The 17517-nt window shown below is 34.1% G+C and overlaps 1 protein-coding gene across 1 annotated transcript in view; it reads right to left on the bottom strand.

Moving 5' to 3' along the window:
• FCHO2 (FCH and mu domain containing endocytic adaptor 2) overlaps positions 1 to 17517 on the bottom strand; it is a 115960-nt gene that overhangs the window by 47837 nt on the left and 50606 nt on the right. Inside the window, exons 9-11 of the mRNA XM_082650906.1 lie at positions 7943 to 7987; positions 6178 to 6250; positions 3044 to 3068 (exon numbers count right to left, since the gene is read on the bottom strand). Coding sequence (XP_082507032.1) covers positions 3044 to 3068; positions 6178 to 6250; positions 7943 to 7987 — 143 coding nt within the window. The remainder of the gene's footprint in view (positions 1 to 3043; positions 3069 to 6177; positions 6251 to 7942; positions 7988 to 17517) is intronic.

Raw genomic sequence — 17517 nt, 5'->3', positions numbered from 1 at the left:
ATATTCCTGGTAAAGGAATCCAGTTTGAAAAGGCTATATCCTGTATGATCCCATTTATACGACATTCTGGAAAGGGCAAACATATAGAGGTGATAAACAGATCAGTGACTTCCAGGGATTTGAGCACTGGGAGAGGGTTAAATAGGTGAAAGGAAAAAAAAAAAAAAAGATCCTTGGTTAATGGAAATGTTCTATTTTGACTGTGTGAGTATCAATATCCTAGTTACAATACTGTACCAAAGTTTTGCAAGATGTTACCATCAAGAGAAACGAGATGAAAGGTATATGGGACTGCTCTGTACTATCTCTGTAATGTTCTGTAAATTGACAATTATTTCAAAATAAAACGCTTTTTTGGTGTGTGTTTAAAAAAAAAAAAAAAAGCAATGATGCTCACTGTACCAGGTTTTCAATGCTAGAACTATTCATGATATTAATAAAAACTTACACATTACCTGTTTACATCTTTGTCCATTCAATCCATGGTTTCTATATTAGGGCCCCATACTGCTGGAGCAAAGCATTAAGTCAAAAGCAGTACAAGAAGAAGAAAAGAGCATGTAACTTCAGCCAACAATCTTAAAGGCAGTTTTGGTGGATAGTGGTGGTAGTAACTTTAACAAAATATTGGGATAGAGCTTGCAAATCAATGGTATGTTTCTCAGTCTCAGTTTGGAGAGAGGAAATTGGTTAAAACTAAGAGAGCGATTTACACTTCCTTGGTCAACTTTCAAAAGATGTAGTCACTCAAAATAATTTTTTTAAATTACATACATAGACTTTTTAAAAAAGGAATAGAAAATGATGGATAATTTCCCTACCAAAGTAGCCTGTTGATGTTTGAATAATAGTAAGACTAGCCATGAACAGGCCATAAATAAAAGGAAACAACAAAAAATGAAAGCCTCCTTTCCCTGCTGACCCCACTGTAATCCTTCTCCTCAAAGGTAACCACAATTCAGTGTCTTGTAACTCATTCTTTTAAAAAAAGAGAATACATATAATAGACACACATTTATTTATTTTAAAAAACAGTTACTTAAAAGATCACACTTGCTTTTATTTAGTAAGTTCTTCCCATTTCAACCGACACGAGCAACCTAGATCTATAACATCTATTTATTCAAGTGAATGTTTAATAATTTAACCAATCCCCATTTTAATGGATGCTTTAGTGTTTCCAATTTTTTGCTAACATAGACAATGTTGAAATGAACATCTATCCCTGTCCACCTTTTCTCCCTCCCCCTCTATATAAGCATATATCTTGGTCAAGCATACACACACACACATAAAGTTTGTGAATATAGCTGTAACAGTAAAGCCCTAGCAGCAGGATTGCAGAGTCAAAAAGAATATACATTTCTTATTTGGGAGATACTGCCAACTATCCACAAGACAGATTATACCAATTTACATTCCTACCAACAGTATGAGTGTATCAAAACTTTTGCCAATATGATAGGTGAATATAGTAATTTCATTCTAATCTGCATCAGAATTAGGCTACTATTTTGAACAACATTTATGATTATTCACTACAACCTTTTATTTCTTCTTATGAAAATTGCCTGTTTTTATCTTAATGCCCTTTTCCTACTAGGATGCTTGCTTACCTTTTAAACTAATTTGTATCAAAACTTTACAAAGGAAAATAATTAGCCCCTTGTTAAACATCTTGCAAATACACTCTGCCCAACTATCTTTAGTGATTCAACTCCTTCTATGGTGTATTTTTTCTAATTCTGTAAGTTTTTCATTTCTATACAGTCAAATTTATCAATCATTTCTTATATAGCAGTAGAATTTCGTGTCCTCTTTAAAAGTCCTTTTCTAATTCCAGATAAATACTGGCTGAAGTTCAAAATTGTTTAATATTGATCATTATAGAATAGTATCAATTAACTGAGAAAATTTTAAATATTTTATTTAAAGGAGTGCATATAAAACATGAAGTATTAAAATTTTTATTCAATTTTGCAATCAAATAAATGCTATAAATAATTCAGAAATAAAATGCATGATGAACACTAAAGTAAATCCCAAACACATCTGCTGACTTTTTCATTAATTAGTAAACCAAGGGTATCAAAACATGCAAGTGGTAAGGTAAATGTTACAACTCCAAAAACACTGATGATTTTAAGCCTAGAACTCATCAGAAGTCTATTTCCTTATTTTCATTATAAATTTATTAATGAATAGTAATTTTCTTACTTTAAAGCTGAAATATGAAAAAAAATACTAGTTTTATCTTAATTAACATAAAACATAATGTTTTACAAAATATGTAGTTCTTTATTTTGGTACACCAATATGCTGTAAAAGACCATAATGTTTTGGAGCCAAAAGAAACAAGTTACACAAGTAAGAACAATAAAAGAGACAGCCTGACTCTACTACACTTACCAACATGATCAGTGTTTAATGACCAATCTGCAAAACATATCTGTCTACACACTACTTCCATCATTTGGTAAATCTATTCTCTCACTGTAACCACAGGGAGCTCCATTTGATGTCTTCTTTCATTATATATGAAGAAATATATTTAAACAAGAAATATAAACAAACTTTCTTTAAAACAAAACAAAATAAAAAGCACAGAAAAGTACTAACCACGGTTGTTGCTACTTTTTCTAAAATGACAGTCCCCTAAACAAACCTTAAACACATGAACAGTTATAGTAGTATTTTAATAGATCTAAGAATCAATTAGTAAGAGCACATTTTAAAATAAAGTTGGCAGGTTTGAAATCTGACATATTTCCCAAGAAAAAAGCAATACGCTATGGCTCCACTCCAATTTTAAAAGTAAAATGTCCACTTTTCAAAAGTAGTTAGAAATACCTTCTATTTAATAGGAAAGCATCTGGCAATGTAAAGCCAAAAATACATTTGTAAAATAATTTTAATAGGGAATTTCTAATAACATGGTTAGTATTTTTCTTGGAAAGATTTGTAAACAAACTCAACCCAAATATGCTGGGTATTTCCTAATGAAAATAGCTAAACTGTTTATACCAAAGTAAAATCTACTTACAAGTGAATCTGCATCAGGGCATTCCCTATTAAAACAAACAAAATATCAGACATATTCAACTATTAGAACTATCTGGTAAATATACTATATCAAAAGTGTTTGCCTTGGTATTTAAACATAACTTTCATTTAAACTCTATAAAAATATTTAGAGAAATCAAATCATGAATATTAAAATATACCAAATGATTTTAAAATTCAAACAAAGACATTCCCCTATACTGATACTGCAAGACAAAATAAAACAAACAGCTTATAAATATTTGTAAAACTACTTTCAAAAATAGTTCTTTTCCATGAATATACACGTGTCATGTCAAGGAAGCTGTCAGTCCTACGATTTCTAGTGGCTTTTAATCCTTCAGGTAGAGAAAGTTAAAAAAAAATTTTAACGTATTTCCTTTGAGGTACTTTCCATAAGCTAGTATATATAGAAGTGAAACCACTTTTTTCCAAATATGTTAGGTGAGTAGCTAGACTTCCAGCTGGAATAGTTGTTAGTCTAATGTAATATGCAGTTGAGCACTGATACTTTATCATTTCACTGATAAGCAAATACAAATTTGGACATAATCTATTGAAAACTATTATTTTAAAAGTAAAACTAAAACATAAAGAAGACCAGCCTTCTCAACTAACCAAATAAAGCACTAGATATATAAAATTAAAGGCATTGAAGCCATGAGGAACAAGCTTAGAAGAATATATATGTATACATTCTAAAAGAAGTTCACAAACAAAAATTAGCATATTTAAAAGGCATTGGATTAGGTATACTCTTTGGCTTGAGACAGTTATTACATACAGTATCAAATTCTGCCACTTTAATAACAGCCTGAAAACACACATATTAGGTACACCTTAAGAGCCAAATGAACAAAATAAAAAATACTAAATTAATACTAAATTATATAAGATAAACAGGTAATCTGTATCAATCCAGATACAGGTAATCTGTATCAATCCAGATATAGGGAAATCTATAAATTAAAGAACTTTGTTAAATATAGGATGGAATAGACTGAAAAAATGAAAAAAGAGGGAGATGACTATTCTGCCCTTAATTCAAATGGGAGCACCAGGGTAAATGCAAACCCCACATGTCTTTATAGCTACTTAAAATTGCAAATTTTGAAAAAGAGCTTCCTTATAAGGAATATTATGTCAAAAAAACCTATGCATACGCTGAGGAAATGATCCAGAAAAGCTACTGTAATAATATTCAATCCCTGTACAGAATCAAATTAAGATGTTTGAACATTTCTTTCTTCTTTTTTTAAAAGATAAAGTTTAAATATAAAAGTAAGTATAGGAGTTCCAAACCATTTATTCTCTGGCTTTAAGCCAGAACTCTCCAGTCTTTGTGGTAAAGCACTCATCTGTTTGCCTTCACAGTGCGCAGTATGAGACCTGCAGATGAAGCCCCAGGAAGACCAAGCTCTGAGCAGGACCCCTTGTCCACAATTGCTGGCATTTCAAAAACCTTCAGGCTATGAGAAGAAGCATGCCAAGAGCCTCGAACATTTCAAGCAAAGTGAATTCTAACATTTTTCCTGCCAGGGAGTGTTGAAAGAAGGCAATAATGATGCAGTGATTTAGGCATTAGTTTTCTGACCTAGTATTCTTATTGGTTAAAATATTCCAATATCCAAGTGCCCTAATGATCATACTGGGAAATTACTGATCATGAAAAGCTATTTTAAAAACATGGAATATACAAAAATATTATAAGCTCCCTAAATGAACAGCTGTGAAAACCATCAATTATAAAAACATCTTAACTCTTTATAATGTAGCCACTAACAGATAAACTGGCTACATTTTAAAAATTTACTTACAAATCAATTGTTCAGACTTCAATTTCCAATGTTATAAAAGAGCTATTAGGTTCCATTCCCTTAGCAAAATACCCCTCTTCACAATGCTCAAAAAAGACATCTGCAGAAGAGACAGTAGCTATAGGCATAAATCACTTTGCAAACAGTCTTAATTTGTTAAACCAAGTATCAATACAACTAGGGAGGAGGAAAGAAAGAGACATTCAGAATGGCAGAAACTCCAAGAAACTCAGATGATAAGCGTATAACCAGGGAGGAGGCAAGACCACCCAAAGCACAAATTGTTCTCTTATATTGAAAATATGAATGGCCATCAAAATATTAAACCTCGTGAGAGTTCTGCTGATTATGCTAGAGAAGCAGGGACTTGAAACAAATTTTCAGTCAATGTTACTGGGTCAACAAATCACTCAAGACTTTTGATTAGTGCCTCTTCATTCTAAATGGGTTGAATAATTAAGCAAAGAAAAGTTCCTTTATTTCCAATTTGTCTCCAGTTAATCACAGAGTTCAATGATTCTCAACCCCAGGTGTATATTAAGAATCACACAGGCTGCTTAGAACAAAACAAAAACTATGCTGGGGCCTCCCGCCCCAAGAATCTGATTTAATGGGTCTGAAGCAGGGCCTGGCATAGATATATTTAATTTCTCAGGTAGTTCTAATGTATAGCCAAGGCAGAAAACTTGACTTAGCTAATACTAGTTTAATTCTTATATTCTAATTATATTTCTTTGTATACCAATTTATTTTTTAAAAAAGGTAAATGATATTTATACTCCATCTTCCATCTAAAAATGACGAATTAATATAAATGTTTAAAATATGTTAGGACTTCTTTCTCCCCCACTTAACATTTTCCATTTATGTACACATATATCACTAATTTACTATATGGTTAGAGTTGTCTTGAAAGATTTTCATCAAATTGCTGACCATGGTGTTTTTCTTAGGTTATTAAGACTTAGAACAATTTTTAGTTCTCTCTGTACTTTTGCTTGATTTTTAAAAATATGCATGTATCACTTTATAAAATAAGAGTATCTTTAAAGTTTCAATTTCAAAACGCTAAAGCGTTCATCTTGAAATTTTAAAATAATAAGAAAAGTTAACACTTTTAACTAAAACTAGAGGAGCTGGCAAATGTTCTCAGAAAAGTTTGTATTTTTCACATCTTAGCCATATGTACTTTGGGTTATTTCCAAAAGAATTTTTTCTTTTCAAATTCATAACAATAGTCTTATTCTTAATTATTTATAACCATAGAAAGGATTTTGACAATATTTAATATACTTACACAGACTCTGTATCCTTTTCCTTTTTAATTATTCCTGGTAAACCAAAAGTCTTTCTTTTCCTTGGTCTTATACCTTAAAATAAATGTATATTGTTACAGAAACATAACTGTTCCTGATAAATATATTAAACTTATGAATGCATCTTGTATCTTGACACACAATTTGCTCATAACTGTTGATACTAAATTTGGATGAAAGAAAGTATCAACTGCTAAACCCTAATATTTAAATAAGTCATAGTCTGTTTAAATTTTTCTTATGTTGATATAATATAGCCTTTTATTCACCAAAAGGTTATACACAGAACATTGATTAGATCAGTGAAATTCTCTCTTCCCCTAAATCACCTCAGGCAAAATAAGCACTTGCAGATATCTTAAGACTTCAAAGAAAGTACATTATTCACTATATTAGATTTTGTTATAAATGCAGGTCAAATCATGTTCCCGGTATAAAGGGTCACAAAATATAAACGTGTTGTTTTAAATGAAAAGTTGACAACAGATCCATTAACAGTACGACATGGGAAACTTATAATACGGCATTCTTTTGTCCATATGTTATCTCTAATACAAATAACGTTATAAATGGATCTAACCATAAATGAGGAACAAATACCATCTCTATTTTGCCAAATATGGCAGTTCTTCCTCTTCTTCTTGCATGACAAATTATTTTTTAAACGTCAGTCATGCTATCAATCGTTAACAGAATTCAGCACTTAAAGCTTAGCTACTGAACTCTTTGAGAACTAGAGTACACCTAAGCTAACCTCTCACCTTATAGATGAGGAAACTCAGAGTATTATTTTTGTTTTTTTAACTCAGTGTTATACAACTAGTTAACACTACAGCCAGGATTATAATCCAGATGTCTTAGAATAATGTACTTGCTTTCATGCAAAACTAACTCCCTGAACCATTTATTTGCAAAGCATGTTATAATATTTTAAAAATAAATACATTTTTATTCTCACAGAGTGTTATTTATTATAAATATTTTTAAAGAACTTTTAAAATTCTTTTAAACTTCTGAAGAACTTTTAAAGTTTGAGTACACAGAACTTAAATAAGTACTGCTCTTAGTCAAACAGATGGTAATTATAAAAAGTCTAGGCCCCAGAGCTCGTTGACTGCTCAGTTAATAACCTTACACACAACAGCAAACCATTCCTCCATATTCTCACACAGGTCTTGGAAAAAAACAGAAGACTGCTTTCAAATTATTTCTAGAAGCTCACAAAGTAACATTATAAAACATAACAAAAATTGCAGACATTTCTTGGGTTTCAGACTATGAAAAACATCAATTTAAATAGGAAGGGTTGTGGATCCTTGCTCTAAGTCAAATCATCGCCTATTTTGAATGACAGTAACATAAGCATTAATACATAACCTTATTAATTACTAAAATGTTACCCATTGTAGAATAAGCAGTATACATCAATATGTAGTGATGAGTTTCATATTTATGACATTAGAATGTTTAAAGATTGATATCAGTGGAGAAAACAATCTCAATGCATATCTGCAAACAAATACATGTTATATTTAATCTTTTAAAAAATCTATATTCTAACACACTAATATTCCTTTGGGCAAACCTATTTTTATTAAGTAAACATTAATATCTGCAGGTCTTCAAACCACATTCACATTTTTTACATCACTCCATAGACATGCTAACACCAATGGATAGCAGCCCCTCTATTCAGTAAACAGAAGCTATTAGCTAGCTCCCACACATTACAACTAGTCAATTTACCTTCAACTGCACTAGCAGGGTCACATTCTTCAAATTCAATAAGGCCTAAAAAGAAAAAACATGAACAAGTACTGGTTTAAAAAAAAAAAAAAAAGCTGGTAGAAAACAATCACATCAGATCCCATTACATGTTTTTAATTGTTCTGAAACATGTTCCAGTGTTACCTGATAGTGTTAATTAAAATATCAGCAATAATTTAAAAATCAAATAAGCCTAACACTGAAAAAAGACCGAGACTAGCCTATATCATGAACACAATTTACTGACAACCCTTTATATATGATACCACAGAACTGGAGACACAGAGATTTAACATGTAGTTTCTGTTTTCAATAAATATCAGACTAAAAATGTATGTTCCACTAAATGGTCACTTTAGCCCTGCCTGATTAAATGGTAACTGGTACAACCTGCTACATCAAGAAATTTAAAAACAGAGCCTGAAGTAACGAGTGGATAATAGGGACTTCCCTGGTGGTGCAGTGGTTAAGAATCCGCCTGCTGATGCAGGGGACACGGGTTTGAGCCCTGGTCCGGGAAGATCCCATATGCTGCAGAGCAACTAAGCCCGTGTGCCACAACTACTGAGCCTTTGCTCTAGAGCCCGCGTGCCTAGGGCCTGTGCTCCGCAGCAAGAGAAGCCACCGCAATGAGAAGCCCGTGCACAGCAATGAAGAGTAGCCCCCGCTCGCCACAACTAGAGAAAATCCGCACACAGCAACAAAGACCCAACGCAGCCAAAAATAATAAATAAATAAATTTATTTTAAAAAAACCCAAACAGTGGATAATAGAGGATTTCACTACTGGTCCTTCTGAGATGTTAAGCTTAACTATAACTACATGCAAATTCACGATCAGAGTTCTCATTGATCATTCCATTATGAAAGAAAACCACTAATGAAGAAGAAAAATTTCTCTATTAAGTAGGAGCATTTAAAGTATTGGCTAAAGTGTCCTGCTTCTTACCCCCAAATCAAAGATTTACTTCCTCAGTTCCAGTTTTTATTCAAAAAGAGTAGATTAACATTTAGTGATAAACAGAATAAAAGTCATAAATGTGAGTTGATAAACAAGGTCTTAATCAATTAACTGGCAATACCTTCCCTACTGGGGCATTCTTATGACATATATCATATGACTAAAAAAAAAAAACACTCACTACTTCCAACCAAAAAATTCTTAGAGTCAGAAAACAGCCCAATTAAAATTTCAAGGAACTTCAAGTCCACTCTGTAAATCTTTAAGCTAAGAATTCTTTAAATGAAAGGGTAATGAGCTTGTTCTTAGAATCCTTTAAAGGCCTACATTAACAGTTTACAAAGAGATGAGAACTGAAAGATCAATAAAGATAAAGAATTTTAGTAGTATGTGCATCTGATAAACAGCAACTTTTTGCTTGGTGTAAGAATTATTAAGAATGAAAAATTTCTACTTAAATTACCAACAGCTTATTATGTGTTATTAGTTTTATCACTTACTAACAAAGCTTGAGAAAATATAACCACCCATCAAAAAAATATATAGTATATATTAAGATCTTTGGATGTTATCATATATATGAAAATAGTAAAGGCGTCCATTAACTCTATAAACATCAGTCCCTTCAAACAAAATTCTACATTTTTTCCTCACAAAACATCTCTCCTATACCAGGTATCTTGATCACTGTTCTCTTTATCTTTTAAAAACATCCTCTTAAAATCCATTTGAAACAGAAAAATATCCAATAAAAATAAGCTATTCAAAATGACATTTTTGAAATATAAGGTGCCAAATCCTTTCAAATTGTAAAATATATATTAAAACATTTTAACTGAGTTCCATCCACACATAAGCTTTTCTATTAAAAACAGAAACACTAACAGTTTCTAGAAAAATAAAACTAAATATATACTCTTAAAAAAACCATTAAATCATGCATGAAAAAGATTTTGTTTTTCAAATGGCATACGCTCCACATGCTGCTTCACATGGCAAAGCTCTGCGTGCCTGGCTCAGTGCCAGCTGACAGCTCAGCTGGATATCAATGCACATTCTGACCCCCCTTGTAGCATGTCACTTCTGAACTGTTTCACAAGTAGAAAGTTTATTCACCATTTCCCCCAAATGCAGTACACCGCCCATCATTCTGCTATTTAATCATAAGACAAGTTACTTTTTTTGAAAGTACCAAAGCCAGAGTGAGAGTCAGAAAGAATAGTTTGCTACCACTGGAATTTCAACTGTTTTAGGCTCAATTAATTCTGTTGTCAAAATAAATAAGTGTTCTTAGTGCTTAGATTTTATGCTGGGCTGCAAGGGCAATTTAGTTTGTATAAAAGCAAATAAGACCATTTTGGCTCTGTCTCCTGATGCTCTTTCATACATTATCTAAAAATGCCATCATGAGTTCAATTAAAAGCAGAAGAAATTAAAAGCAGACCTCAAAGAGGGCAACGATCCAAAGCAAGACAATTCTTACACATGATGCTTTAATCATATGTAGGAATAAATTATTGCTAGCAAAAGAAAAAGAGAAAGTCAATAACCTAAACAATTCATCCAAACCTAATTTGGATCAAAATTTTTAAGAAATGTTACAGAAGGAAAGAATTTATTTAACAGTAATCTTTAATCACTGCATGTATTTAATCACTACATGAATGAGGTAGAGTATTAAAAAATGTTAAATACTGGGCTTCCCTGGTGGCGCAGTGGTTGAGAGTCCGCCTGCCGATGCAGGGGACACGGGTTCGTGCCCCGGTCCGGAAAGATCCCACATGCCGCGGAGCGGCTGGGCCTGTGAGCCAAAAATTAAATATTTAATTAATAGTTTCCATTGTTTTGGAATCAATTCCAAATCTCAGGTCATCAATAAAATCTGCAACTTTGTCTAGCTATAAACTGGCCTCAGAACTCAAATAAGAAGTCTGGGCTACCCAAATCAAGTATATTTCTGCATATATCCAACTAAAACCACAGAACACCAGTTCTAATTAAAAGCCAAAGTAAAACATACAAACATGACCAGATCTAACAAAGTCTAACAAAAAGTGATGATAATGGGGGAGGGGTGGGGGAGAGAGGAGGGAGAGGAAGGGACAAAGAGAAAGAGGGTGGGGGGAGGGTGACTCCAACAATGGGAGTCAGTGACATTTTCAAGCTTGCTCCTGGGCCTATGGAACAGAACACAGGCACATTGCTAGGTACCTGGGATGATGAACCGGGCAAGCTAACATGAAAAAGAACATCAAAGTCTAACTTGTGGTGGTGTGCAAAGGGCACGGAAGTTCAAGTCCTGGTTTTGCCACTTGCTTTTTGGCTGATTACCTTGGCCTAGTTACCCTTTTGAACCTAGGTCTTACCATTTTTATGAATGTTATGGGGGGTGATAATAATACTTTTTGTTATATTTGCTCTCTCTTTCTCCCTCTATACATACTCATACTTGTAGTTTTTTTTTTTCTTTCACTTGTTAAATCATTTGAAAGTAAGTTGCAACATCAATGCTACTTCATTTCAGGAGTATTTATTTTAATAGCGGGCTTGTAACAACAATTTCCTCAGTCCAGTGGTTCCAAATCCCAAGTCCTAGCTGAATCTTCTAGAGCAATGCTTCCTGTATCAGAAACACCAGGAGGGCTTGTTAAACCACGAATTGTTGGGCCCCACCTGCAGAGTGTCCTTTACAGAAGGTCTAGGTTGGCGCTCAGGAATTTGCATTTTAAACAAACTCCCAGGTGATGTGGATGGTCCTAGGATCACACTTTGAGAACTACAGCCCTAGGGATTCCCTGGGTCCACTGCCAGATATTCAGTAAGTCTAGACAGTGCTTCTCCAATTTTACTGCACATACAAACTGCCTAGGGATCTCACTGAAGTGCAGCTTCTAGTTCAGTAGGTCTGGGGTAGGGCTTGAGAGTCTACACTTATAACAAGCATCCACTGATGTAATGCTACAGGTTCTCAACAATGGCTGCATGTTAGAATCAGATGAGTTTTAAAATATAGTGATACCAAGGACCCACCCTAAACCAATGACATCAAAATTTCTGGGATAGTGCACTGGCTGTTCGTTTTTAAATTTTTATTATTATTTTTTATAAAGCATTTAAAAATATATATATTTATTTATTTATTTATTTATTTTTGGCTGTGTTGGGTCTTCATTGCTGTGCGTGGGCTTTCTCTAGTTGTGGTGAGCAGGGGCTACTCTTCATTGCGGTGCACAGGCTTCTCACTGCGGTGGCTTCACTTTTTGCGGAGCACGGGCTCTAGGCACACGGGCTTCAGTAGTTGTGGCACACAGCCTCAGCAGTTGTGGCTCACGGGCTCTAGAGCGCAGGCTCAGTAGTTGTGGCACACAGGCTTAGTTGCTCCATGGCATGTGGGATCTTCCCAGACCAGGGCTCAAACCCATGTCCCCTGCTTTGGCAGGTGGATTCTTTTTTTGTTTGTTTTGTTTTTTTTGTTTGTTTTTGTTTTTTTTAGTCTGACAAAGTTTTTATTTCAGACAGATTTTTAAAACCCGATGTCTCATCTTCATTCTTTTTCTTCTTGTATTAGACCATAGAGTGTATTCCAGCTTTACTGTTATCCAACCCAACCAATACTTTGTTTTTTGGCCTTTATTTTTCCCTCATCCACTTGCCTTATGGTGGAGAGAAACATATCTGTGTTGCATATTCAGGTCTCTTTCAAGTTTTTTATCACAACATACACATTCTATTTCATTAAACATTCAAGCAATTCTGAGTTAAGTGGACACCATAACATTATTCTATTTATTTCTCACAGTATCAGGCTTAATTCTTTGGCAGTGGTGTTTGCAATTATCTATGTTTAATCCATTATGATCTAATGACTTCTCTCAACATAAATTTAATTAAATGTTCATAGCGTGACAACTGTGTGTGAAGCATGATGCAAGGGGGAACAAAGATCAATTTCATGTTTGCCCCAATTTCAAGCAGCATATCAGTAGTGAAGGAGACATGGGATACAATTATAGAAAAGACTATGATACAAGTTGTGTTACAAGTGATGTAATAAATGCACAGCTCCTTGGAAGCAGAGAAAAGAGAAACTAATTCTGGCAGGTGCCGTTAGGAAGAAAATTGTGTAGACTCTGGAGAACTGGCGAAATCTGGCAGGCGGATTCTTAACCACTGCGCCACCAGGGAAGACCCTGTTCGTTTTTTTAAAAAAAGAGAAATTAAAAGGAAAGGGAAAATATTTTCAACGAATGATTCTCACAGGTATCCAAGGCTTGAGAAGCAGTGATGAGACAAACTTAGGAACCATGGTCTTAAATCAAAGGAATGGGTTTTCAACCATGGAATTTCAGTCACTGTTAAACCTTCTAAATTTTCATCTAGTTCTCCAAACACAGCATCTTGGCAGTGAAATATAATCTCCTCCTACATCGGAAATCTGACACTGCCTCCATACCCCCAGACTGAGTCATGTTTTCACTTTCTGTGATCCTGATGAAACCTTTAAGGCTTATACTCTGCTCACTATAATCTCTTTTCTCTGGGAACTTCCCCCTTCCTCAGGAGTGGTACAGAAGCCATGACCTAGTCAGAACAGACTGGATTAGAAAGAAGGTTACCCCAATCCAAGACTACCTAGACCAGTTTCTTTCTGGTCTAGAAGAGGGATAAAAACCTGGGTTAATTCTGAGCTGTGGCTACAATTAAGGAACAAGTGAAAATACCCAGAAATTACTAGGCGATCACTTTACATCATATACCTGGAGAAGCAAAGAAAGCTATTCTGCAAAGAAAAAAATAAATAAATAAATAAAGCAGTAAAATGCAGAGACTCAATAAAGGAAAAATGATACCTAGTGTTCCTACTGGTGTGGGTTTCCTTCTGCAGCCTGGCTATATCCCTGATTTTGAATCCTTGGGATACCTCAGTTTCTTTCCCATAAACTTCCTTTTAAGTTCAGATTGATTTAACTTCTTTTACGTACTGCAAAAACCTCAAACTCTGTCCTAATTCTTATGCATATGTAAAAATTGTAATCAGCTTACTTTTTTACTTCTATTTTTTTGTCAGTGTTTATACTTCAAGTTAATGAACTGAGCTTTCCTTAAAGCCTGCACAAAACAGTTTAATCTTTACTTCACAATTTAGGATTCTTATTATGATGATCAGTTACTGTGCTGTGATACGACTGCAGATGTAGTTAGTGCAGGATATCAGATTAAATGATTTCTGAATCCAAGAAGAACAGCAGAATCAACTTTTGAAAAAAGATTACATATTGTTATGAGCTTCACAATTCTAACGTATTATGACATACCTGCTACTATACTACACAAGAAGTACATTCCCTAACAAAGAGTTAGGCAAAGGTCTTCTGTAAAAAGTCAAGATGGTAAATATTTTGGACATTGTAGGTCATAAAGTCTGTCACAACTAGTGACCTCTGCTGTTGTAGTGTGAAAGCAGTCACAGACAGTACATAAACAAGTGTGGCTGTGTTCAAAAAAACTTTCATGGATGCTGATATCTGAATTTTACAATTTTATGTATCACAAAATACTGTCCCGTCCCCGCCCCCGCCCCCACCCCACTGCCAATCATTCTTTGCTGTAGGCCTCAAAAAAGAGGCAAAGCTCAATGTGGCTCGGTGGCCACAGTCTGCAGACTCCTGCTCTAAAAGATAATCACTATCAGGAGGCATATGCGTCCCACAGGGCAGAGTTCTATGCCTCTGTCCTAGGTGGTTAGGACGCAACAGGTGAAGGTGTACTCCTTCATAAAGTGAAGCTTCTCTGTGTTATTTTCTTTGGGAGTTCTCCTCTTTTACTCTATGTGGGCTAATCTACATTATCCTCTTCACTAATCATCATCCATTCTTCTTTTCTCTTTCTCTAGTCATCCCCACTTGCTATCAAATAGAAAAACCAAGTAATCACAAAATATCTGGTGTGGTTTGTGGGTCTTTGATCTTCTTGGCTATTTTTAATTTTGCTTTCTACGAAAGGGTTTCTACTCCTCTGAATTAAAAAAAAAAAATTCATGGAGGGAGTGGAAGGAGGTTCCATTTATAGGTTTGGCATTACTCTTAATCCTTGAGGGGTCTGGAAAGATGATCACTAGTTTTTTTGTTTTTTTTTTTTTTAATCTATATACTTGTACCCTATACTTTATTCTTTTTTCTTTTATTTCCCATTTTTATTGAGATGTAATTGACATACAGCTCTGTATAAGTCTGTTATACCACATAATGACCTGACATACGTATACTGTGAAATGACTGCCACAATAAATTTAGTTAATATTCATCTCCTCATACAGTTAATCCCCCCAATTGTTTCCCTTGTGGTGAGACCTTTTAGGGATTACTCCCTTAGCAACTTACAGATACACCATGCTGCAGTGTTAGCCAGAGTCATCATCTTGTGCATTACATCCCCAAGACTTATTTATCTTATAACTGAAAGTTCGTACCTTTTGACCACCTGCATTCAGTTCCCCAGCCCCACACCCCCTGTCCCCCTGACACTGGTAACCACTGATCTAATCTCTTTTCACTTTTTTTGAATTTTATTTTTTTTATACAGCAGGTTATTGGTTATCTATTTTATACATATTAGTGTATATATGCCAACCCCAATCTCCCAATTCATCCCACTGCCACCACCACCCCCATACTTTAAAATAATATACCTAATGTAGAAGCTAGAATATTCCAAATATCTAAACTAATAAATTAATTTCACATTTAGCCAGTCTGACCACAAGAATCTCATTTTTCCCTTTCTCTTTGTGGTTGGCTGTTTCAATATTTTATGTCTACCTTTCTGGGGCTTTTTCTATTTGTATCTTTAAACACATTATAGTCCCTGGAAGTCCTCAAATGGAAGCTATAAACTTATATTATCATATAATGAAAATATAAATAAACTCTGCAAAAAAATATTTTATTTAAACATATTAGACAATGGCCTACCAACTTTTTAAGTTATCTATCCTTGTTTCTTATAAATGGAAACTTGCTTAACTTCTATGAAAAGTATACAGTGAAATTAGCGGAATGACTGTAAAACAGGAAATTTCAAAAATATGGATTTTAATCTCCTTTTACAACTAAAACATATGAGAATGGGTAGAAATACTAGGATAATGTTGTTAGAACATAACAAGACATTCAAAATTAGAAAACACCTGTTTATTCATGACTGTTTCAGACCACAGGTGCTTTGATATACTCAAAGCATACACTTAAAGTGACTCAAATTCCAGAAGGCAAGGCACTACAACACTGAAAAAGTAACGACAAAAACAGTCTGGAGGTTCCTCAAAAAATTAAAAATAGAACTACCATATGATCTAGCAATTCCACTTCTGCATATTTATCTGAAGAAAAATCACCATCTCAAAAAAATATCTGCACTACCATGTTCAGTGTGGCATTATTTATAATAGCAAAGGCATGGAAACAACCTGTCTACTGACAGATGAATGGATAAAGAAAATACGGTGTGTGTCTATATATACATATATATATGTGTGTGTGTGTATATATACACACACACATACAAACAAAATATTCAGCCATAAAAAGGAAGGAAATCCTGCCGTTTGTGACAGCACAGATGGACCTTGAGGGCATTATGCTAAGTGAAATAAGTCAGAGAAAGACAAATATTGTATGATCTCACTTACATGTGGAATCTAAAAAAAACCTGGACTTACAGATACAGAGTACAGATGGGGGGTGTCCCCCACTAGGCAAAACGGGTAAAGGTGGTCGAAACATACACACTTCCAGTTATAAGACAAAGTAAGTCCTGCAGATGTAATGCACAGCATGGTGACTTTAGTAAACAATACTATATTATGTATTTGAAAGCCGCTAAAAGAGTACAGTCATCCCTCAGTATCCAAAGGCAATTGGTTCTAGGATCCCTGCAGATACTAAGTTTCGAAGACGCTCAAGTCCCTTACATGGCATAATGCAGTCAGCCCTCCATATCCGTGGATGTGGAATCCTCGGACAGACAGGGCCAACTGTAGTCCTTAAAAGTTCTTAACACAAGAAAAAAAAATTTTTAACTATGTGTGGGAATAGATGTTAACTAAACTTACTTTGGTAATCATTTTGCATTACATACATATATCAAGTCATTATGTTACATACCTTAAAGCTAATACAATGTTATACGTCACTTATATCTCAATAAAAAAAAGTAATGACAAAAATGACACTACATATAATTAGTATAAAATAGTCTCAATGAATAGGAAAAAAAATTAATGCTCTCAAAGTGTTTGATTTACATAGGAGAACTGAAGACATAAAGTTAGAGGTTATATATCTCAACAGATAACTGACTAAAGAAATTTTTCAGTGCAAGAGAAATAGGTTAACTTTCAGTTATACAAAGTTTTTAAAGAACTGGGCCTCTTGTTTTCTTTTTAAAATGTGTATCCCGTAGGCCTAAAACCAGTTTACAGAGGAACTCATCCACCAGAGGGAGCCCTTACAAAACAGGAGAAAAAAATGTTAACAGTAAAATAGTATATACAACTCAAGGTTAGAATACTTCTTACAAAACAAAATCCACAATCA

This window comes from Grampus griseus, assembly GCF_964374135.1.
Source record: "Grampus griseus genome assembly, chromosome: 3".
Taxonomy (NCBI): Eukaryota; Metazoa; Chordata; class Mammalia; order Artiodactyla; family Delphinidae; genus Grampus; species Grampus griseus.
This window is presented reverse-complemented; position numbering and strand designations above follow the sequence as displayed.